The sequence below is a fragment of the Crinia signifera genome, unplaced genomic scaffold, assembly GCF_055691185.1.
Source record: "Crinia signifera unplaced genomic scaffold, ASM5569118v1 HAP2_SCAFFOLD_101, whole genome shotgun sequence".
NCBI lineage: Eukaryota > Metazoa > Chordata > Amphibia > Anura > Myobatrachidae > Crinia > Crinia signifera.
Window position 1 is genome coordinate 488,944 of NW_028141995.1, and position 24,578 is coordinate 513,521.

At 45.5% G+C, this 24,578-nt stretch overlaps 1 protein-coding gene across 2 annotated transcripts; it reads left to right on the forward strand.

Moving 5' to 3' along the window:
- The first annotated feature begins 1,361 nt into the window (after positions 1 to 1,361).
- Positions 1,362 to 23,584, forward strand: LOC146051501 (myeloid-associated differentiation marker homolog). Of its 2 annotated transcripts, none has more exons than XM_083167890.1 (3): positions 1,362 to 8,797; positions 15,705 to 15,832; positions 20,548 to 23,584. In XM_083167890.1, the coding sequence occupies exons 2-3, from the start codon at positions 15,739 to 15,741 to the stop codon at positions 21,474 to 21,476; spliced, it is 1,023 nt and encodes a 340-aa protein (XP_083024016.1). In that variant the 5' UTR covers positions 1,362 to 8,797; positions 15,705 to 15,738; the 3' UTR covers positions 21,477 to 23,584. The 2 variants fall into 2 exon arrangements, with proteins under 2 accessions (XP_083024016.1, XP_083024017.1); XM_083167891.1 differs by having other exon boundaries at positions 15,709 to 15,832.
- Positions 23,585 to 24,578: the final 994 nt, after the last annotated feature.

A 24,578-nucleotide genomic window follows, 5' to 3' on the forward strand; every position in this document is an offset into this window, starting at 1 on the left:
CGACGCAAGGAATATTCCGGTCGCGGCGTGTGAGTTACTTATTTTCTACAAAAGTAGGTGAAAATTGTTATTTCCACCTACTTTGGTAAAAAAAATGTGATCACATATAGGCCTCATATACCACTTTCACACCGCTGTACCCTTTCACATTAGATTAAGGTGTGAAAGCCGGAAACCGACGCATGAGATGTTCTGGCCTGCGATGAGGTGCTTTTGGGAGTGAAAGCCGGAACCGGTGCAGGAAATGTTATAACACTTGATTGGGGTGTGAAAACTGGATCTGGCGAATAACTTGTCCATATGCAGCTATGTGCCTGGAGGGTAAAAGCTGGAACCTGTGAATGAAATGTTCCCACCTTGGCAAGGTGCTTGGGAGGGGTTGAAGCCTGAACCGACGTATGAGATATTCTGGCTGCGACGAGGTGCTTTTGGGGGTGAAATTTGGAACCGGCGCAATAAATGTTCTGGCCGCGGCGTGGTGTTTTGGGGTGAAAGCCGGAAGCGGCGCATGAAATGTTCCGGACGCGTTGAGGTGCTTTGGAGAGGTGCCAGATCCGGAGCATGAGATTGTCATGCTTTTGCGATGGGCTTGAAGGCGGGTGAAAGCCTAAACTGGCGCATGAGATGTTCCAGGCACTGTGAGGTGCTTTGGGGGGTGATAGTCCCTGACAGCTCCTCAAGACTGGCTGCTGCAGAGCACATACCCGGGGACCTGCTCAGTTTGTAAAACTGAGTAACGGGTCCACAGTTAAGGGTCTAATATGTGCTGTAGCATGTATTTGCAATCACTGGGGCAGGAACTGATAAGGATGACTTGTGTTGTCTGTATAGTACTGCATTTATGTGTGTTACGATGTAAGACACATTATTAATAAATATGCATGTATGTCATGAACATATTATCGCGCCTCCTTCTTCTTTTTTTCAGGTAGACCTTCTCCACGAATGAATTGTGATGTCAACTACTTACCCAGCTACGTCTCTGGACTACTGTGACATCATTTTTACGACAGCATATTCCAAACGTCAAATTGCAGGAGCAGCTACCCACAACAGGTAAGCAGGCGCGATAATATCTTCCTGGCATACATGTATATTTATCAAATATGTATGGTCTTCCTTAAATTATGTTTAAAGTTTGATGAATTGAGGTCCTTATATTATTTTATGCAGACAGCGAGCCAAATCAGGGCTGATATCAGTGCGGGAGATAGCAGTGATATTGTCTGCATTGCTTTTTTATTGAATGTCAGTAATACTTTTTTCTACTGAAGTAGGTGAAAATAATAATTTTCACCTACTTTGGTAAAAAAAAAAAGTGATAATTTATAGGCCCCATATACCACTTTCACATTTGATTAGGGTGTGAAAACCTGAACCGGCGAATAGCTTGTTATGTACGCGGCTATGTGCCTGGAGGGTAAAAGCTGGAACCTGTGAATGAAATGTTCCCACCTTGGCAAGGTGCTTGGGGGGTAAAGCCGGAACCGACGGATGAGATGTTCTGGCCACGACGAGGTGCTTTTGGGAGTGAAAGCCAGAACCGACGCATGAGATGTTCTGGCCTGCGTCGAGATGCTTTTGGGAATGAAAGCTGGAACCGACGCAGAAAATGTTCCGGCTGCGGCGTGATGGTTGGGGGGTGAAAGCCAAAAACGGAGCATGAGATGTTTCGGCCGCTGTGACGTACTTATTTTCTACAAAAGTAAGTGAAAATGATCAATTTCACCTACTTTGGTAGAAATGAAGTTATAATATATAGTCCCCATAAACCACTTTCACACCACTGTACCCTATCACACTTGATTGGGATGTGAAAACTGGATCCGGCAAATAACTTGTCCATATGCAGCTATGTGCCTGGAGGGTGAAAGCTGGAACCTGTGAATGAAATGTCACCGCCTTGGCAAGGTGCTTTTGTGGGTGAAACCTGGAACCGGCACAAGAAATGTTCCGGCGTGATGGTTGGGCAGTGAAAGCCGGAACCGGCGCATGAGATGTACCGACTGCTGCAAGGTACTTATTTTCTACAAAAGTAGGTGAAAATTGTTATTTTCACCTCCTTTGGTAAAAAAAAGTGATAATTTTTAGACCCCATATACCACTTTCACACCGCTGTACCCTTTCACATTCGATTGGGGTGTGAAAACCGGAATCTGGGAATAACTTATACGCAGCTATGTGCCTGGAGGGTAAAATCTGGAACCTGTGATGAAATGTTCCTGACTTAGCAAGGTGCTTGGGGGTTGAAGCCGGAACCGACGGATGAGATGTTCTGGCCGTGACGAGGTGCTTTTGGAAGTGAAAGCTGAAACCAACGCATGAGATGTTCTGGCCGCGACGGGATGCTTTTGGGAGTGAAAGCCAGAACCGACGCATGAGATGTTCTGGACGCGACGGGATGCTTTTGGGAGTGAAAGCCGGAACCGACGCATAATTGTTCTGGCCTGCGACGAGATGCTTTTGGGAATGAAAGCTGGAACCGACGCAGAAAATGTTCCGGCTGCGGCGTGATGGTTGGGGGGTGAAAGCCAAAAACGGAGCATGAGATGTTTCGGCCGCTGTGTGGTACTTATTTTCTACAAAAGTAAGTGAAAATGATAAATTTCACCTACTTTGGTAGAAATGAAGTGATAATATATAGTCCCCACAAACCACTTTCACACCACTGGACCCTATCACACTTGATTGGGATGTGAAAACTGGATCCGGCAAATAACTTGTCCATATGCAGCTATGTGCCTGGAGGGTGAAAGCTGGAACCTGTGAATGAAATGTCACCGCCTTGGCAAGGTGCTTTTGTGGGTGAAACCTGGAACCGGCACAAGAAATGTTCCGGCGTGATGGTTGGGCAGTGAAAGCCGGAACCGGCGCATGAGATGTACCGACTGCTGCAAGGTACTTATTTTCTACAAAAGTAGGTGAAAATTGTTATTTTCACCTCCTTTGGTAAAAAAAGTGATAATTTTTAGACCCCATATACCACTTTCACACCGCTGTACCCTTTCACATTCGATTGGGGTGTGAAAACCGGAATCTGGGAATAACTTGTACGCAGCTATGTGCCTGGAGGGTAAAATCTGGAACCTGTGATGAAATGTTCCTGACTTAGCAAGGTGCTTGGGGGTTGAAGCCGGAACCGACGGATGAGATGTTCTGGCCGTGACGAGGTGCTTTTGGAAGTGAAAGCTGAAACCAACGCATGAGATGTTCTGGCCGCGACGGGATGCTTTTGGGAGTGAAAGCCAGAACCGACGCATGAGATGTTCTGGACGCGACGGGATGCTTTTGGGAGTGAAAGCCGGAACCGACGCATAAGATGTTCTGGCCTGCGACGAGATGCTTTTGGGAATGAAAGCTGGAACCGACGCAGAAAATGTTCCGGCTGCGGCGTGATGGTTGGGGGGTGAAAGCCAAAAACGGAGCATGAGATGTTTCGGGTGCTGTGTGGTACTTATTTTCTACAAAAGTAAGTGAAAATGATAAATTTCACCTACTTTGGTAGAAATGAAGTGATAATATATAGTCCCCATAAACCACTTTCACACCACTGTACCCTATCACACTTGATTGGGATGTGAAAACTGGATCCGGCAAATAACTTGTCCATATGCAGCTATGTGCCTGGAGGGTGAAAGCTGGAACCTGTGAATGAAATGGTACTGCCTTGGCAAGGTGCTTTTGTGGGTGAAACCTGGAACCGGTGAAAGGAATGTTCCAGTAGCGGCGTGGTGGTTTGGCGGTGAAAGCCAAAACCGGCGCATGAGATGTACCGGCTGCTGTGAGGTACTTATTTTCTACAAAAGTAGGTGAAAATTGTTATTTCCACCTTCTTTGGTAAAAAAAATGTGATCATTTATAGGCCCCATATATTACTTTCACACCGCTGTACCCTTTCACATTCGATTGGGGTGTGAAAATCGGAACCTGGGAATAATTTGTTCCGTACACGGCTATGTGCCTGGAGGGTAAAAGCTGGAACCTGTGAATGAAATGTTCCCACCTTGGCAAGGTGCTTGGTGGGTAAAGCCGGAACCGACGGATGAGATGTTCTGGCCACGACGAGGTGCTTTTGGGAGTGAAAGCCAGAACCGAGGCATGAGATGTTCTGGCCTGCGACGAGATGCTTTTGGGAATGAAAGCTGGAACCGACGCAGAAAATGTTCCGGCTGCGGCGTGATGGTTGGGGGGTGAAAGCCAAAAACGGAGCATGAGATGTTTCGGCCGCTGTGACGTACTTATTTTCTACAAAAGTAAGTGAAAATGATCAATTTCACCTACTTTGGTAGAAATGAAGTTATAATATATAGTCCCCATAAACCACTTTCACACCACTGTACCCTATCACACTTGATTGGGATGTGAAAACTGGATCCGGCAAATAACTTGTCCATATGCAGCTATGTGCCTGGAGGGTGAAAGCTGGAACCTGTGAATGAAATGTCACCGCCTTGGCAAGGTGCTTTTGTGGGTGAAACCTGGAACCGGCACAAGAAATGTTCCGGCGTGATGGTTGGGCAGTGAAAGCCGGAACCGGCGCATGAGATGTACCGACTGCTGCAAGGTACTTATTTTCTACAAAAGTAGGTGAAAATTGTTATTTTCACCTCCTCTGGTAAAAAAAAGTGATAATATTTAGACCCCATATACCACTTTCACACCGCTGTACCCTTTCACATTCGATTGGGGTGTGAAAACCGGAATCTGGGAATAACTTGTACGCAGCTATGTGCCTGGAGGGTAAAATCTGGAACCTGTGATGAAATGTTCCTGACTTAGCAAGGTGCTTGGGGGTTGAAGCCGGAACCGACGGATGAGATGTTCTGGCCGTGATGAGGTGCTTTTGGAAGTGAAAGCTGAAACCAACGCATGAGATGTTCTGGCCGCGACGGGATGCTTTTGGGAGTGAAAGCCAGAACCGACGCATGAGATGTTCTGGACGCGACGGGATGCTTTTGGGAGTGAAAGCCGGAACCGACGCATAAGATGTTCTGGCCTACGACGAGATGCTTTTGGGAATGAAAGCTGGAACCGACGCAGAAAATGTTCCGGCTGCGGCGTGATGGTTGGGGGGTGAAAGCCAAAAACGGAGCATGAGATGTTTCGGCCGCTGTGACGTACTTATTTTCTACAAAAGTAAGTGAAAATGATCAATTTCACCTACTTTGGTAGAAATGAAGTTATAATATATAGTCCCCATAAACCACTTTCACACCACTGTACCCTATCACACTTGATTGGGATGTGAAAACTGGATCCGGCAAATAACTTGTCCATATGCAGCTATGTGCCTGGAGGGTGAAAGCTGGAACCTGTGAATGAAATGTCACCGCCTTGGCAAGGTGCTTTTGTGGGTGAAACCTGGAACCGGCACAAGAAATGTTCCGGCGTGATGGTTGGGCAGTGAAAGCCGGAACCGGCGCATGAGATGTACCGACTGCTGCAAGGTACTTATTTTCTACAAAAGTAGGTGAAAATTGTTATTTTCACCTCCTCTGGTAAAAAAAAGTGATAATATTTAGACCCCATATACCACTTTCACACCGCTGTACCCTTTCACATTCGATTGGGGTGTGAAAACCGGAATCTGGGAATAACTTGTACGCAGCTATGTGCCTGGAGGGTAAAATCTGGAACCTGTGATGAAATGTTCCTGACTTAGCAAGGTGCTTGGGGGTTGAAGCCGGAACCGACGGATGAGATGTTCTGGCCGTGATGAGGTGCTTTTGGAAGTGAAAGCTGAAACCAACGCATGAGATGTTCTGGCCGCGACGGGATGCTTTTGGGAGTGAAAGCCAGAACCGACGCATGAGATGTTCTGGACGCGACGGGATGCTTTTGGGAGTGAAAGCCGGAACCGACGCATAAGATGTTCTGGCCTACGACGAGATGCTTTTGGGAATGAAAGCTGGAACCGACGCAGAAAATGTTCCGGCTGCGGCGTGATGGTTGGGGGGTGAAAGCCAAAAACGGAGCATGAGATGTTTCGGCCGCTGTGTGGTACTTATTTTCTACAAAAGTAAGTGAAAATGATAAATTTCACCTACTTTGGTAGAAATGAAGTGATAATATATAGTCCCCATAAACCACTTTCACACCACTGGACCCTATCACACTTGATTGGGATGTGAAAACTGGATCCGGCAAATAACTTGTCCATATGCAGCTATGTGCCTGGAGGGTGAAAGCTGGAACCTGTGAATGAAATGGTACTGCCTTGGCAAGGTGCTTTTGTGGGTGAAACCTGGAACCGGTGAAAGGAATGTTCCAGTAGCGGCGTGGTGGTTTGGCGGTGAAAGCCGAAACCGGCGCATGAGATGTACCGGCTGCTGTGAGGTACTTATTTTCTACAAAAGTAGGTGAAAATTGTTATTTCCACCTTCTTTGGTAAAAAAAATGTGATCATTTATAGGCCCCATATATTACTTTCACACCGCTGTACCCTTTCACATTCGATTGGGGTGTGAAAATCGGAACCTGGGAATAATTTGTTCCGTACACGGCTATGTGCCTGGAGGGTAAAAGCTGGAACCTGTGAATGAAATGTTCCCGACTTGGCAAGGTGCTTGGGGGGTTAAGCCAGAACCGACGGATGAGATGTTCTGGCCACGACGAGGTGCTTTTAGGAGTGAAAGCCAGAACCGACGCATGAGATGTTCTGGACGCGACGGGATGCTTTTGGGAGTGAAAGCCGGAACCGACGCAGAAAATGTTCCGGCCACGGCGTAATGGTTGAGGGGTGAAAGCCAAAAACGGAGCATAAGATGTTCCGGCCGCTGTGACGTTCTTATTTTCTACAAAAGTAAGTGAAAATTATCATTTTCACCTACATTGGCAGAAATGAAGTGATAATATATAGGCCCCATATATCACTTTCACACCATTGTACCCTATCACACTTGATTGGGATGTGGAAACTGGATCCGGCGAATAACTTGTCCATACAGTATGCAGCTATGTGCCTGGAGGGTGAAAGCTGGAACCTGTGAATGAAATGTCACCGCCTTGGCAAGGTGCTTGGGGGTAAAGCTGGAACCAACGGATGAGATGTTCTGGCCGCGGCGAGGTGTTTTTGGAACTGAAAGCTGGAACCGACGCATGAGATGTTCTGGACGCGACGGGATGCTTCTGGGAGTGAAAGCCGGAACCGACGCAGAAAATGTTCTGGCCACGGCGTAATGGTTGGGGGATGAAAGCCAAAAACAGTATGAGATGTTCCAGCCACTGTGAGGTACTTATTTTCTATAAAAGTAAGTGAAAATTATCATTTTCACCTACATTGGTAGAAATGAAGTGATAATATATAGGCCCCATACATCACTTTCACACCATTGTACCCTATCACACTTGATTGGGATGTGGAAATTGGATCCGGCAAATAACTTGTCCATATGCAGCTATGTGCCTGGAGGGTGAAAGCTGGAACCTGTGAATGAAATGTCACCGCCTTGGCAAGGTGCTTTTGTGGGTGAAACCTGGAACCGGCACAAGAAATGTTCCGGCGTGATGGTTGGGCAGTGAAAGCCAGAACCGGCGCATGAGATGTACCGACTGCTGCAAGGTATTTATTTTCTACAAAAGTAGGTGAAAATTGTTATTTTCACCTGCTTTGGTAAAAGAAAAGTGATAATTTTTAGACCCCATATACCACTTTCACACCGCTGTACCCTTTCACATTCGATTGGGGTGTGAAAACCGGAATCTGGGAATAACTTGTACGCAGCTATGTGCCTGGAGGGTAAAATCTGGAACCTGTGATGAAATGTTCCTGACTTAGCAAGGTGCTTGGGGGTTGAAGCCGGAACCGACGGATGAGATGTTCTGGCCGTGACGAGGTGCTTTTGGAAGTGAAAGCTGGAACCAACGCATGAGATGTTCTGGCCGCGACGGTATGCTTTTGGGAGTGAAAGCCAGAACCGACGCATGAGATGTTCTGGCACGCGACGAGGTGCTTTTGGGAGTGAAAGCCGGAACCGGTGCAGGAAATGTTATAACACTTGATTGGGGTGTGAAAACTGGATCTGGCGAATAACTTGTCCATATGCAGCTATGTGCCTGGAGGGTAAAAGCTGGAACCTGTGAATGAAATGTTCCCACCTTGGCAAGGTGCTTGGGAGGGGTTGAAGCCTGAACCGACGTATGAGATATTCTGGCTGCGACGAGGTGCTTTTGGGGGTGAAATTTGGAACCGGCGCAATAAATGTTCTGGCCGCGGCGTGGTGTTTGGGGGTGAAAGCCGGAAGCGGCGCATGAAATGTTCCGGACGCGTTGAGGTGCTTTGGAGAGGTGCCAGATCCGGAGCATGAGATTGTCATGCTTTTGCGATGGGCTTGAAGGCGGATGAAAGCCTAAACTGGCGCATGAGATGTTCCAGGCACTGTGAGGTGCTTTGGGGGGTGATAGTCCCTGACAGCTCCTCAAGACTGGCTGCTTCAGAGCACATACCCGGGGACCTGCTCAGTTTGTAAAACTGAGTAACGGGTCCACAGTTAAGGGTCTAATATGTGCTGTAGCATGTATTTGCAATCACTGGGGCAGGAACTGATAAGGATGACTTGTGTTGTCTGTATAGTACTGCATTTATGTGTGTTACGATGTAAGACACATTATTAATAAATATGCATGTATGTCATGAACATATTATCGCGCCTCCTTCTTCTTTTTTTCAGGTAGACCTTCTCCACGAATGAATTGTGATGTCAACTACTTACCCAGCTACGTCTCTGGACTACTGTGACATCATTTTTACGACAGCATATTCCAAACGTCAAATTGCAGGAGCAGCTACCCACAACAGGTAAGCAGGCGCGATAATATCTTCCTGGCATACATGTATATTTATCAAATATGTATGGTCTTCCTTAAATTATGTTTAAAGTTTGATGAATTGAGGTCCTTATATTATTTTATGCAGACAGCGAGCCAAATCAGGGCTGATATCAGTGCGGGAGATAGCAGTGATATTGTCTGCATTGCTTTTTTATTGAATGTCAGTAATACTTTTTTCTACTGAAGTAGGTGAAAATAATAATTTTCACCTACTTTGGTAAAAAAAAAAAAGTGATAATTTATAGGCCCCATATACCACTTTCACACCGCTGTACCCTTTCACATTTGATTGGGGTGTGAAAACCTGAACCGGCGAATAGCTTGTTATGTACGCGGCTATGTGCCTGGAGGGTAAAAGCTGGAACCTGTGAATGAAATGTTCCCACCTTGGCAAGGTGCTTGGGGGGTAAAGCCGGAAACGACGGATGAGATGTTCTTGCCACGACGAGGTGCTTTTGGGAGTGAAAGCCAGAACCGACGCATGAGATGTTCTGGCCTGCGACGAGATGCTTTTGAGAATGAAAGCTGGAACCGACGCAGAAAATGTTCCGGCTGCGGCGTGATGGTTGGGGGGGTGAAAGCCAAAAACGGAGCATGAGATGTTTCGGCCGCTGTGTGGTACTTATTTTCTACAAAAGTAAGTGAAAATGATAAATTTCACCTACTTTGGTAGAAATGAAGTGATAATATATAGTCCCCATAAACCACTTTCACACCACTGTACCCTATCACACTTGATTGGGATGTGAAAACTGGATCCGGCAAATAACTTGTCCATATGCAGCTATGTGCCTGGAGGGTGAAAGCTGGAACCTGTGAATGAAATGGTACTGCCTTGGCAAGGTGCTTTTGTGGGTGAAACCTGGAACCGGTGAAAGGAATGTTCCAGTAGCGGCGTGGTGGTTTGGCGGTGAAAGCCGAAACCGGCGCATGAGATGTATCGGCTGCTGTGAGGTACTTATTTTCTACAAAAGTAGGTGAAAATTGTTATTTCCACCTTCTTTGGTAAAAAAAAATGTGATCATTTATAGGCCCCATATATTACTTTCACACCGCTGTACCCTTTCACATTCGATTGGGGTGTGAAAATCGGAACCTGGGAATAATTTGTTCCGTACACGGCTATGTGCCTGGAGGGTAAAAGCTGGAACCTGTGAATGAAATGTTCCCGACTTGGCAAGGTGCTTGGGGGGTTAAGCCAGAACCGACGGATGAGATGTTCTGGCCACGACGAGGTGCTTTTAGGAGTGAAAGCCAGAACCGACGCATGAGATGTTCTGGACGAGACGGGATGCTTTTGGGAGTGAAAGCCGGAACCGACGCAGAAAATGTTCCGGCCACGGCGTAATGGTTGAGGGGTGAAAGCCAAAAACGGAGCATGAGATGTTCCGGCCGCTGTGACGTTCTTATTTTCTACAAAAGTAAGTGAAAATGATCATTTTCACCTACATTGGCAGAAATGAAGTGATAATATATAGGCCCCATATATCACTTTCACACCATTGTACCCTATCACACTTGATTGGGATGTGGAAACTGGATCCGGCGAATAACTTGTCCATACAGTATGCAGCTATGTGCCTGGAGGGTAAAAGCTGGAACCTGTGAATGAAATGTTCCCATCTTGGCAAGGTGCTTGGGGGGTAAAGCCGGAACCGACGGATGAGATGTTCTGGCCACGACGAGGTGCTTTTGGGAGTGAAAGCCAGAACCGACGCATGAGATGTTCTGGCCTGCGACGAGATGCTTTTGGGAATGAAAGCTGGAACCGACGCAGAAAATGTTCCGGCTGCGGCGTGATGGTTGGGGGGTGAAAGCCAAAAACAGAGCATGAGATGTTTCGGCCGCTGTGACGTACTTATTTTCTACAAAAGTAAGTGAAAATGATCAATTTCACCTACTTTGGTAGAAATGAAGTTATAATATATAGTCCCCATAAACCACTTTCACACCACTGTACCCTATCACACTTGATTGGGATGTGAAAACTGGATCCGGCAAATAACTTGTCCATATGCAGCTATGTGCCTGGAGGGTGAAAGCTGGAACCTGTGAATGAAATGGTACTGCCTTGGCAAGGTGCTTTTGTGGGTGAAACCTGGAACCGGTGAAAGGAATGTTCCAGTAGCGGCGTGGTGGTTTGGCGGTGAAAGCCGAAACCGGCGCATGAGATGTACCGGCTGCTGTGAGGTATTTATTTTCTACAAAAGTAGGTGAAAATTGTTATTTCCACCTTCTTTGGTAAAAAAAATGTGATCATTTATAGGCCCCATATATTACTTTCACACCGCTGTACCCTTTCACATTCGATTGGGGTGTGAAAATCGGAACCTGGGAATAATTTGTTCCGTACACGGCTATGTGCCTGGAGGGTAAAAGCTGGAACCTGTGAATGAAATGTTCCCGACTTGGCAAGGTGCTTGGGGGGTTAAGCCAGAACCGACGGATGAGATGTTCTGGCCACGACGAGGTGCTTTTAGGAGTGAAAGTCAGAACCGACGCATGAGATGTTCTGGACGCGACGGGATGCTTTTGGGAGTGAAAGCCGGAACCGACGCAGAAAATGTTCCGGCCACGGCGTAATGGTTGAGGGGTGAAAGCCAAAAACGGAGCATGAGATGTTCCGGCCGCTGTGACGTTCTTATTTTCTACAAAAGTAAGTGAAAATTATCATTTTCACCTACATTGGCAGAAATGAAGTGATAATATATAGGCCCCATATATCACTTTCACACCATTGTACCCTATCACACTTGATTGGGATGTGGAAACTGGATCCGGCGAATAACTTGTCCATACAGTATGCAGCTATGTGCCTGGAGGGTAAAAGCTGGAACCTGTGAATGAAATGTTCCCACCTTGGCAAGGTGCTTGGGGGGTAAAGCCGGAACCGACGGATGAGATGTTCTGGCCACGACGAGGTGCTTTTGGGAGTGAAAGCCAGAACCGACGCATGAGATGTTCTGGCCTGCGACGAGATGCTTTTGGGAATGAAAGCTGGAACCGACGCAGAAAATGTTCCGGCTGCGGCGTGATGGTTGGGGGGTGAAAGCCAAAAACAGAGCAGGAGATGTTTCGGCCGCTGTGACGTACTTATTTTCTACAAAAGTAAGTGAAAATGATCAATTTCACCTACTTTGGTAGAAATGAAGTTATAATATATAGTCCCCATAAACCACTTTCACACCACTGTACCCTATCACACTTGATTGGGATGTGAAAACTGGATCCGGCAAATAACTTGTCCATATGCAGCTATGTGCCTGGAGGGTGAAAGCTGGAACCTGTGAATGAAATGTCGCCGCCTTGGCAAGGTGCTTTTGTGGGTCAAACCTGGAACCGGCATAAGAAATGTTCCGGCGTGATGGTTGGGCAGTGAAAGCCGGAACCGGCGCATGAGATGTACCGACTGCTGCAAGGTACTTATTTTCTACAAAAGTAGGTGAAAATTGTTATTTTCACCTCCTTTGGTAAAAAAAAGTGATAATTTTTAGACCCCATATACCACTTTCACACCGCTGTACCCTTTCACATTCGATTGGGGTGTGAAAACCGGAATCTGGGAATAACTTGTACGCAGCTATGTGCCTGGAGGGTAAAATCAGGAACCTGTGATGAAATGTTCCTGACTTAGCAAGGTGCTTGGGGGTTGAAGCCGGAACCGACGGATGAGATGTTCTGGCCGTGACGAGGTGCTTTTGGAAGTGAAAGCTGGAACCAACGCATGAGATGTTCTGGCCGCGACGGGATGCTTTTGGGAGTGAAAGCCAGAACCGACGCATGAGATGTTCTGGACGCGACGGGATGCTTTTGGGAGTGAAAGCCGGAACCGACGCATAAGATGTTCTGGCCTGCAAAGAGATGCTTTTGAGAATGAAAGCTGGAACCGACGCAGAAAATGTTCCGGCTGCGGCGTGATGGTTGGGGGGTGAAAGCCAAAAACGGAGCATGAGATGTTTCGGCCGCTGTGTGGTACTTATTTTCTACAAAAGTAAGTGAAAATGATAAATTTCACCTACTTTGGTAGAAATGAAGTGATAATATATAGTCCCCATAAACCACTTTCACACCACTGTACCCTATCACACTTGATTGGGATGTGAAAACTGGATCCGGCAAATAACTTGTCCATATGCAGCTATGTGCCTGGAGGGTGAAAGCTGGAACCTGTGAATGAAATGGTACTGCCTTGGCAAGGTGCTTTTGTGGGTGAAACCTGGAACCGGTGAACGGAATGTTCCAGTAGCGGCGTGGTGGTTTGGCGGTGAAAGCCGAAACCGGCGCATGAGATGTACCGGCTGCTGTGAGGTACTTATTTTCTACAAAAGTAGGTGAAAATTGTTATTTCCACCTTCTTTGGTAAAAAAAAATGTGATCATTTATAGGCCCCATATATTACTTTCACACCGCTGTACCCTTTCACATTCGATTGGGGTGTGAAAATCGGAACCTGGGAATAATTTGTTCCGTACACGGCTATGTGCCTGGAGGGTAAAAGCTGGAACCTGTGAATGAAATGTTCCCGACTTGGCAAGGTGCTTGGGGGGTTAAGCCAGAACCGACGGATGAGATGTTCTGGCCACGACGAGGTGCTTTTAGGAGTGAAAGCCAGAACCGACGCATGAGATGTTCTGGACGCGATGGGATGCTTTTGGGAGTGAAAGCCGGAACCGACGCAGAAAATGTTCCGGCCACGGCGTAATGGTTGAGGGGTGAAAGCCAAAAACGGAGCATGAGATGTTCCGGCCGCTGTGACGTTCTTATTTTCTACAAAAGTAAGTGAAAATTATCATTTTCACCTACATTGGCAGAAATGAAGTGATAATATATAGGCCCCATATATCACTTTCACACCATTGTACCCTATCACACTTGATTGGGATGTGGAAACTGGATCCGGCGAATAACTTGTCCATACAGTATGCAGCTATGTGCCTGGAGGGTGAAAGCTGGAACCTGTGAATGAAATGTCACCGCCTTGGCAAGGTGCTTGAGGGTAAAGCCGGAACCGACGGATGAGATGTTCTGGCCGCGGCGAGGTGTTTTTGGAACTGAAAGCTGGAACCGACGCATGAGATGTTCTGGACGCGACGGGATGCTTCTGGGAGTGAAAGCCGGAACCGATGCAGAAAATGTTCTGGCCACGGCGTAATGGTTGGGGGATGAAAGCCAAAAACAGTATGAGATGTTCCAGCCACTGTGAGGTACTTATTTTCTATAAAAGTAAGTGAAAATTATCATTTTCACCTACATTGGTAGAAATGAAGTGATAATATATAGGCCCCATACATCACTTTCACACCATTGTACCCTATCACACTTGATTGGGATGTGGAAACTGGATCCGGCGAATAACTTGTCCATATGCAGCTATGTGCATGGAGGGTGAAAGCTGGAACCTGTGAATGAAATGTCACCGCCTTGGCAAGGTGCTTTTGTGGGTGAAACCTGGAACCGGCACAAGAAATGTTCCGGCGTGATGGTTGGGCAGTGAAAGCCAGAACCGGCGCATGAGATGTACCGACTGCTGCAAGGTACTTATTTTCTACAAAAGTAGGTGAAAATTGTTATTTTCACCTGCTTTGGTAAAAGAAAAGTGATAATTTTTAGACCCCATATACCACTTTCACACCGCTGTACCCTTTCACATTCGATTGGGGTGTGAAAACCGGAATCTGGGAATAACTTGTACGCAGCTATGTGCCTGGAGGGTAAAATCTGGAACCTGTGATGAAATGTTCCTGACTTAGCAAGGTGCTTGGGGGTTGAAGCCGGAACCGACGGATGAGATGTTCTGGCCGTGACAAGGTGCTTTTGGAAGTGAAAGCTGGAACCGACGCATGAGATGTTCTGGCCGCGACGGTATGCTTTTGGGAGTGAAAGCCAGAACCGACGCATGAGATGTTCTGGCACGCGACGAGGTGCTTTTGGGAGTGAAAGCCGGAACCGACGCAAGGAATGTTCCGGTCGCGGCGTGTGAGTTACTTATTTTCTACAAAAGTAGGTGAAAATTGTTATTTCCACCTACTTTCGTAAAAAAAATGTGATCATTTATAGGCCTCATATACCACTTTCACACCGCTGTACCCTTTCACATTAGATTAAGGTGTGAAAGCCGGAAACCGACGCATGAGATGTTCTGGCCTGCGACGAGGTGCTTTTGGGAGTGAAAGCCGGAACCGGTGCAGGAAATGTTATAACACTTGATTGGGGTGTGAAAACTGGATCTGGCGAATAACTTGTCCATATGCAGCTATGTGCCTGGAGGGTAAAAGCTGGAACCTGTGAATGAAATGTTCCCACCTTGGCAAGGTGCTTGGGAGGGGTTGAAGCCTGAACCGACGTATGAGATATTCTGGCTGCGACGAGGTGCTTTTGGGGGTGAAATTTGGAACCGGCGCAATAAATGTTCTGGTCGCGGCGTGGTGTTTGGGGGTGAAAGCCGGAAGCGGCGCATGAAATGTTCCGGACGCGTTGAGGTGCTTTGGAGAGGTGCCAGATCCGGAGCATGAGATTGTCATGCTTTTGCGATGGGCTTGAAGGCGGGTGAAAGCCTAAACTGGCGCATGAGATGTTCCAGGCACTGTGAGGTGCTTTGGGGGGGTGATAGTCCCTGACAGCTCCTCAAGACTGGCTGCTGCAGAGCACATACCCGGGGACCTGCTCAGTTTGTAAAACTGAGTAACGGGTCCACAGTTAAGGGTCTAATATGTGCTGTAGCATGTATTTGCAATCACTGGGCAGGAACTGATAAGGATGACTTGTGTTGTCTGTATAGTACTGCATTTATGTGTGTTACGATGTAAGACACATTATTAATAAATATGCATGTATGTCATGAACATATTATCGCGCCTCCTTCTTCTTTTTTTCAGGTAGACCTTCTCCACGAATGAATTGTGATGTCAAATGCTTACCCAGCTACGTCTCTGGACTACTGTGACATCATTTTTACTACAGCATATTCCAAACGTCAAATTGCAGGAGCAGCTACCCACAACAGGTAAGCAGGCGCGATAATATCTTCCTGGCATACATGTATATTTATCAAATATGTATGTTCTTCCGTAAATTATGTTTAAAGTTTGATGAATTGAGGTCCTTATATTATTTTATGCAGACAGCGAGCCAAATCAGGGCTGATATCAGTGCGGGAGATAGCAGTGATATTGTCTGCATTGCTTTTTTATTGAATATCAGTAATACTTTTTTCTACTAAAGTAGGTGAAAATAATAATTTTCACCTACTTTGGTAAAAAAAAAAAGTGATAATTTATAGGCCCCATATACCAGTTTCACACCGCTGTACCCTTTCACATTTGATTGGGGTGTGAAAACCGGAACCGGCGAATAGCTTGATATGTACGCAGCTATGTGCCTGGAGGGTAAAAGCTGGAACCTGTGAATGAAATGTTCCCACCTTGGCAAGGTGCTTGGGGGGTAAAGCCGGAACCGACGGATGAGATGTTCTGGCCACGACGAGGTGCTTTTGGGAGTGAAAGCCAGAACCGACGCATGAGATGTTCTGGCCTGCGACGAGATGCTTTTGGGAATGAAAGCTGGAACCGACGCAGATAATGTTCCGGCTGCGGCGTGATGGTTGAGGGTTGAAAGCCAAAAACGGAGCATGAGATGTTCCGGCCGCTGGGACGTACTTATTTTCTACAAAAGTAAGTGAAAATTATCATTTTCACCTACATTGGCAGAAATGAAGTGATAATATGTAGGCCCCATATATCACTTTCACACCATTGTATACTATCACACTTGATTGGGATGTGAAAACTGGATCCGGCGAATAACTTGTCCATACAGTATGCAGCTATGTGCCTGGAGGGTGAAAGCTGGAACCTGTGAATGAAATGTCAGCGCCTTGGCAAGGTGCTTGGGGGTAAAGCCGGAACCGACGGATGAGATGTTCTGGCCGCGGCGAGGTGTTTTTGGAATTGAAAGCTGGAACCGACGCATGAGATGTTCTGGACGCGACGGGATGCTTCTGGGAGTGAAAGCCGGAACCGACGCAGAAAATGTTCTGGCCACGGCGGAATGGTTGGGGGATGAAAGCCAAAAACAGTATGAGATGTTCCAGCCACTGGCCCTTATTCTGGTTGGTGCGGATATTCCCGCATTCTTACGGAGCGGTCCGCACGCCACGGTGTTTTGCCGCATGCGGCCATCGTCCGTAGAAACGCCCACGGGTCCTCCGCATTCGGACGGACTCACTCTTTAAGAACAGGGCGTGTTTACGGACGACATACAAACCATGCGTGTGCGGGAGAAACACTCCGATTCTGCACGGTATTACTGAGTATTACAGAGTATGCTCGGAAATACCGCATCCGAACGGGAGCCAAGCGGTGCTACCGCCCGTAAGCGGAGTATTTACGCCAAACAACCCACTATTATGTCAATTCTGCAATACATCACATGACCCACTTATTCAATTACCTATCCTCATAAAAAACTTCTTATTTGGAATTGGAATCAATTAGATGCCAATATATCCTTACAAGCATGCCTAACACATGCATTGCACACATTAACCCTTACAGCAATTGAAGTGCAATGGTTTCAATTAAAGCACTGACAAGCGTCCTATTAGTGAGTAATGAGTAAAGGAGTCGATTCTATTGGGTTCAGGTGTTAATGCTTGTAGTCATTAGGCGTACGTTCGCCTACCGCATGAACGAGTGGTGTCCGCAAAGCAATAGTACACTTGTGGACACCGCACATTTCTTCCCTTTTTGATCGCGTGCATTCGGAGTGGTATCCGAATGTACGCCCCCCAACATAAGTGTACTCCCCCGTGTCCGCCCATGTTTCCGCCCCGTTTTGCCCACTTTGAAACTACGCCCATGTGTCATTCCGCATGACGCCCATAATACGCCCCTATTTCCCGACTGATAGCGGTGAACAGTTTTGGACGGGATTTGCCCGAACTGGTACCGAGTCAAGGCGTGGCACATGCGCGTAGCGTTCTCCACGCATGCGCAGACGCCGTAAAGACGCGATCCGTAAGTACGCGGTAAAGTCCGCGTCAATCAGAATAAGGGCCACTGTGAGGTACTTATTTTCTATAAAAGTAAGTGAAAATTATCATTTTCACCTACATTGGTAGAAATGAAGTTTCAGAGAAGCAGCGCTGGTGTCACAATGAATAGATTGAACAACTTTATGGTGAAAAAAACAATTTATATCACAAAGATAAATAAAAACATTACATACATTTGCACATGACAATATCGCACAATAAAAATGTTAAAAAGAAGGTCTCACTCTTTGATTGGATATGGATCCGTAAGGGCCAATGCCCTATTGAGTATCAGTCCAGATTGGAAAGTGCACTTAACCAATGGTATATCTGCCGATTGGGAAGATGAATGGGGAAAAGATTTTGGGGGACAATTCACCGGTCCTCTCTATGGGCCTTATTTTGGTTCATTCTTTCTGACAAAATCCTTCTTAGATGGACAAAACCATGTGCACTGCAGGGGGGGCAGATATAATATGTGCAGAGAGAATTAGATTTGGGTGAGTACTTTTGTTTTTGTGCAGGGAAAATACTGACTGCTTTATTTTTACACTGCAATATAGATCTCACTTTGAAGTAAAACCCCACCCAAATCTAATTCTCTCTGCACAAGTTACATCTGCCCCACCTGCAGTGCACATGGTTTTGCCCATCTAAGAAGGATTTTGTCAGAAAGAATGAACCAAAATAAGGCCCTATGTTCACGGATAGATGGTAGTAGCCGCTGGAGGAATCAATGGAGAAATGTCCGTATTTTATCCCTTAAAGGACCTCTATTTGCTTTCAGAGAAATTGGTATTCAATACCCCATTTGGGTACCTCCCATATATGAAATTGCAGTAAATGTTGTAAGCACTGAAGGAGGGTGGGCAGGAATTCTCCAACCTGGACTAGGTTTGATAAAGGGGGGATGGCAGAACCTCTAACAGGTGGCTATGATGGTGTTGACTCACCTGGAGGAAAAAGCTGCTGGGTGCCCCTGGTCACTATTGTGGTGGAGAGTTATCAGTCCCACTTGAGGTATTTGATGAGGGACCACTGTCTCATACAGGTGGCTATGGATGGCGGGGCTCACCTGGAGTTCAGTGTCCTGTAGAGGTCTTGGAGGGTGGATCAGAGTTGAAATTCCCAAAAGTAGGCAGACGATGGACTGGATGGTAATATGGGTCCAATCTGTAGGAATGAGAGGCTGCACCTGACGCGTTTCGCCACTAGCTTGTGGCTTTTTCAAAGGTGGCTTCTAGTGTGGTGGCTAGGGGTATATATACCCATACTAGTGAGTAGCCAATTGACATTCAATCAGAGTAATAATACATTACAATCATAATTTCAATGTTTAATCATAAAGTAGGAGACAAACATACTGATATAGTAGGTATAATACCATAAAACATTTAATATTCCCAGTGGGTATCTGTTAAATCATGAAAATATATTGTGTTAATAATTATCACTTCCGGGTCAAAAGGTCACTTTGTTCCCCGCAAGTAACACAGTTATGGACAGAGGGGAGGACATTTGGTACTAAGATTGACAGTCTAGGTTGGAAAACGAGTCCTCAGTTAGCTGCCTCTGTGTTATTTTCTAAGAAAACGATATTCGTAAGCTTGGATTCATAGCGATATATGGGTGGAACGCATATGCGTTCCACCTGCCGAGAATGACTTCCCGCTTCCGCCGGAAGCTCAGTGGTTGTATTGGCCGGAATTCGGCCATATGACATGTGTACTAACACGTGGTCCGGGCTTGACAAGCCCTAATTTGTCTAGATGCGGTGACGCTGTATACCCGCGTCATCGCATCTTTAGGTGGTATGTTATGCGTCACTTCCGGGGGAGCGGAGCCAGTCGCCATAGACATGGAATTTGTTTATCATGGATGGGTGCAGTATTAGAACTGCCCCTTTATTTGAACAAAAGCAACTTTATTTTAACACATGAATGTTACACTCGGATATCGTTTTCTACTATTAACCCCTGCCCATAGCGAAAAAAAGTCATTATTTTTCTGGGGAGCATTATTAGTAAGCAGTTTTGCATATATACACAGCAAGGTCATGGGGATGAAAATAAGTACAATATATATTAAAAAAGGTAATAATATTTGATATGGTAGAGAGGGTAAATATATAGGACTTCACATATCATCTTATTATATATGGAAAGAGATGCACAAATAATAATAATAGAAAAATAAAAAAAAATATATACACATATATATCCAACATATAACCTTAATGGTATTTTATTATTTACAAAATAACGTTAATTGGTGGATGTATGAAGACATAATTTATACGGTATAATTTTTATATATATATAGCAGTACATTATGAAGAGACTCTTTTTATAGTTTATCACCATATAGCTTTTGTGGTGGTTTATCCAGGCTAATATTGTATTAAAAAGGGGGGGGGGGTAGGGTCCAAACTAATTTATACTAAAAGAGGGGGGGTCTTATCGATATTATATAAGGATTCTTTATATTGAAGAAGGCCCGCTGTTATCCTTCATGGACATATTATTATCTTCGACACCTACACATAGTCACATGGTACAATCCATTAAATGATACAGAACCAGACAAGGAAAGCAATAATTGTTCTATAATACTATGTTTAATTCCATTGCCTCGTTGAGGCCTTTTTTAATACAATATTTGACATCCCTTTTTCTTTCTTTTCAAAGGTACAAGAACCATGCCAGTCCAACGCACGAAAATCGTGGTGGGCAACACCCACACCCTAAAGTCTCCAGTTGGGATTGTGCGCATTCTGGCAGCCATCGTTGCCTGCGTTACGTTCAGCTTGGTTGTGCACAGAGGAGGTTGGGGCAGTGGAACCGGAGACTTTTGCATGTTCTCCTGGTGCTTCTGTTTCGCTGTCACTATAATAATCCTTGTGGTGGAATTTACAGGGGTGCAAAACCGGATGCCAGTGTCTTGGAAAAACTTCCCCATCACTTTTGCTATGTTTGCTGTGTTGATGTGCCTCTCTGCCACCGTTCTGAACCCACTGTTCTACTTGGAAGACAAAAGTTACGGCAGCGAGAGGCGCACCTACCAGATTGTGGCTGTAGTGTTTTCCTGTCTCACCACGCTGGCATATATCATTGAGGTGTCTTTAACAAGAGCCCAGCCGGGAGAAGTTACTGGATACATGGCAACTGTTCCTGGACTTTTAAAAGTTATAGAAAGCTTCATTGCCTGTGTTATTTTTGTCTTCATTTCAGATCCCCCGCTGTACACCAAACATGATGCACTTAAGTGGTGCTTATCTGTTTACTTTATTTGTTTTATCCTGTCTGTTTTGGTGATTATTTTATGTGTCGGGGAATGTACCAGTTGGTTGCCCTGTACTTTTGAGAAGTCTCTCAGTGCCTACGTCCTCCTTTCTGTCCTGTTTTATGCTTCCGCCCTGATCATCTGGCCAATCTTCCAATTTGACTCAAAGTACAGGGGAACCACACAACGTCCAAACGAATGCAGTCGCTATTCAGGTCGGAGTGGATTATGTAATTGGGATAAATTAGTAGCCATTGCTGTTCTGACAGCTGCCAATCTCATAGCTTACATTATAGATCTTGTTTATTTTCGTCAGTGTATACTGATCTCTTAGGTTATTCATTCGACCATGTTCTGCTTGCTATTTGACCAAAACAGAATTAACCCTTTGAGTGCCAAGTGAATTTCTCAAAATAGGTATGAAAATGACCAAGCCAACATTGTTATTCATCATGATGGGCTGTAATGTTTACCTTATATAGGAAATAGAATCTTTTTTTTCACACAACATTTTTTATTTGAATTTTATATAACAATGAGAGCGAGGCGGATATTTTGAACATCGCTCACAGAGATGTTGCCACTCAAAAGGTTAAAGGGAATATGTAATCCAGGATCATGACTGTCGGTCCGTCCTGACAGTCATGATCCTGGTCCGTTTGCATTTTGATCGACAGCAAATCGGCAGGCGGGATTAAACGTTGGTGAAAAAGGGGGCGTGTCCGCGTAAACGGCCATGGATTGTCGATATACGGCCATGATCGGGACAATCCACTTCCGTTATCGGCAGAACGGGCCTGACAGCTTTTAAAGTCGAGCTTGTTCTGCCATGATGCCTCTTCAATGCTGTCAGTAAAGACAACATTAATTAGGTATCCGCTGCTATTTCCCCCATCGGAAATAGCGGTGGAGGATTGCATATCCCCCTAAATCACTAGTCAGAGAACATACAGTTAAAAGTTCTATGCTTATTTATTCCTGTAACATTATGGGGGAAATTTACCAAAATGGATTCGTAAAAAATAGGTGTATTCGTAGGCAGAAATACACCTATCTTTTACACATTTGTATTTTCGGGATTTACAATCCCGAAAATACAACAATTCGTATTTCTAATGATGGAACATTCGTATTTGTATTTACAAATACGAATGTCTACACCATCGATAGAATACGACAGAAATCACCATTCAAAAGAATGGTGGTTCCTGATGTACTAAGCAGTCGTATTGATAATACAGCTGCTAATTGGCACACAAATACGACAGGAAAATACACCTTGCTTTCCCTGTCGTATTTGGCTTTAGCCTGCACGGATCAGTCAGATCCGTGCAGGCTTCAGTGTAAAAAAATAGAAAAATAAATATTAAAAAAAAAACGGAGTGGGGTCCCCCCCACAGCTGTAACCAGCACCAGGCTGAAAGAGCCGGGGCCGGTAATTAAAAATCAGGGAACCCGACAAATAGGGGTTCCCCGATTTTTAACAACCAGCCCCAGGCTCCAGGTCCGGGGCTGGTTCCCAAAATACGGGGGACAAAGTGACTAGGGGTCCCCCGTATTTTAAGAACCAGCCCCAGGCCAAACCGGCCAGCAGGGTAATGCCACAGCCGGGGGGAGACTTTTTATACAAGTCCCCCCGGCCAAAGCATTAACCCTACCGACCAGTCAGCCTGGCCAGGGGTCCTGGGGGAGTGGGGACCCCCCCAATAAGGGCCCACCCCCTCCAGGACTTACCTGACCAGGCTGAAGCCTGGTGCTGTCCCCGATGCCCCTGGGCGGTGGGCATCGGGCTGATTCTGGTGTAAAAAATAGAAGAATAAACTATTGTTTTAAACTGTAGAACTATGAGTCCCAGCAAGCCTCCCCTGCAAGCTGGGACTTGGTGAACCACAAGTCCCAGCCTGCGGGGCATTAAATGGCCCGCTGGGTCTTGTAGTTCCACAGTAAAAAAAATAGTTAAATAAAAACACACTGACACCTGTAAAATAAAAGTTTAATACATACATTACACACACACTGATACTTACCTATCTTGATCCCGTAGGTAGGTCCCAGAGTCTTGATCCGGTGCCTTGTCCTGGTTCCGGATCCATGTCGCCATTCTTCTTCATGTCGATCTTCATGTCGGCGTCAGGTCCGGGTCCGAAGAAATCCATGGTGGACCTGTGGAAGGAAATCCAACTCACCCAGGTCCTCCATGGAAGTTCTTCTGGCTTGGTCCGACATTGTCCAGGCATTCTTCCTTCTTCTTCCATCTTCTGGCTTCTTCTTTAAGCTGCCGGGCGACTCCAGCAAACTCCCCGTCTGTCAGAGCTGCAGAGATGTTTCCTCCTCGGTGTCTGGACTAAGAATGAATTCTAGCCAATCAGGAGCCGACTTTACTGGCTCCTGATTGGCCGCTGAGGTTTGGGCACAGTGCAACTCATACAGAAGGCAGAGGAGCACAAAAAAGTGTCTAAAAGGCAGATACTGTAGTGTTCATTCTAGCACCCGCTATCTTTGAAAACCCATGCAGTTCCTCTTCCTTGCCTGGGGTGTCGCTGTCTGCTGTGGTGTTTCTAGCACAGTTCGGGTTTGCATATCAGTGCACAGACCACACTGTGCTAGAAGCACTACAGCAGACAGCGACACCCCAGGCAGGGAAGAGGAACTGCACGGGTTTTCAAAGATAGCGGGTGCTAGAATGAACACTATCTGCCTTTTAGACACTTTTTTTGTGCTCCTCTGCCTTCTGTATGAGTTGCACTGTGCCCAAACCTCAGTAATATTTGTGCTTTATAGCATACACACACTTTATTTTGTGTCCTTTTTCTTTGATTCCTTTGGAAAACAACCATGTTGCAATTGCATTGTTTTTTTCCAGGTCACTTGGCAGATGAATATTTATATATTTAGCCTTTTCCCAGTATTGGCATACACATTTTCTATTGTTCACTTTATAGTGTCCTCATCCAAACCTAAAATTAGCTCTGTGCTACACATGCAAAGTTTAATTTTGTTTTGCACGAACTGTATCGTTAGTATATGCTTTTTGTACACCAGTGCCTCCTAAATAATATTGTAAACCTTTAAATGTATGCTTTTGTTATTGTTTTTTACCTGAAGTATTATTTTTGTGTATCTCTACTTGTGCTTTTTAGAAAAGATAAATAAATACATTGGTGTATAAACCTAGACGATGTTTATTTGCATGATACTTTTATAATTTTTTTTTTAAATTCGATAATTTTTTATTTGGTTTTGCATAACAAACAACACGAACCCCCCCCCACACACACACACATACATGGTATAGTTGAAATGTATATCAGACAGAATCACTAAGCTAAACATACATTGTACAAATTCTTGATGTTCAAAAGGAGAACATGGATGAGCCAGGATTATTTATACATTCACAATATTCCAGAACATCTCAGGATGTATATGTATATAC

Coding starts and splice junctions, on each gene's coding strand:
- LOC146051501 (XM_083167890.1), top strand. CDS start 15,739: ATGCTTACCCAGCTACGTCTCTGGACTACTGTGACATCATTTTTACTA. Junction 15,833..20,547: donor GGAGCAGCTACCCACAACAG/GTAAGCAGGCGC, acceptor TTCTTTTCAAAG/GTACAAGAACCATGCCAGTC.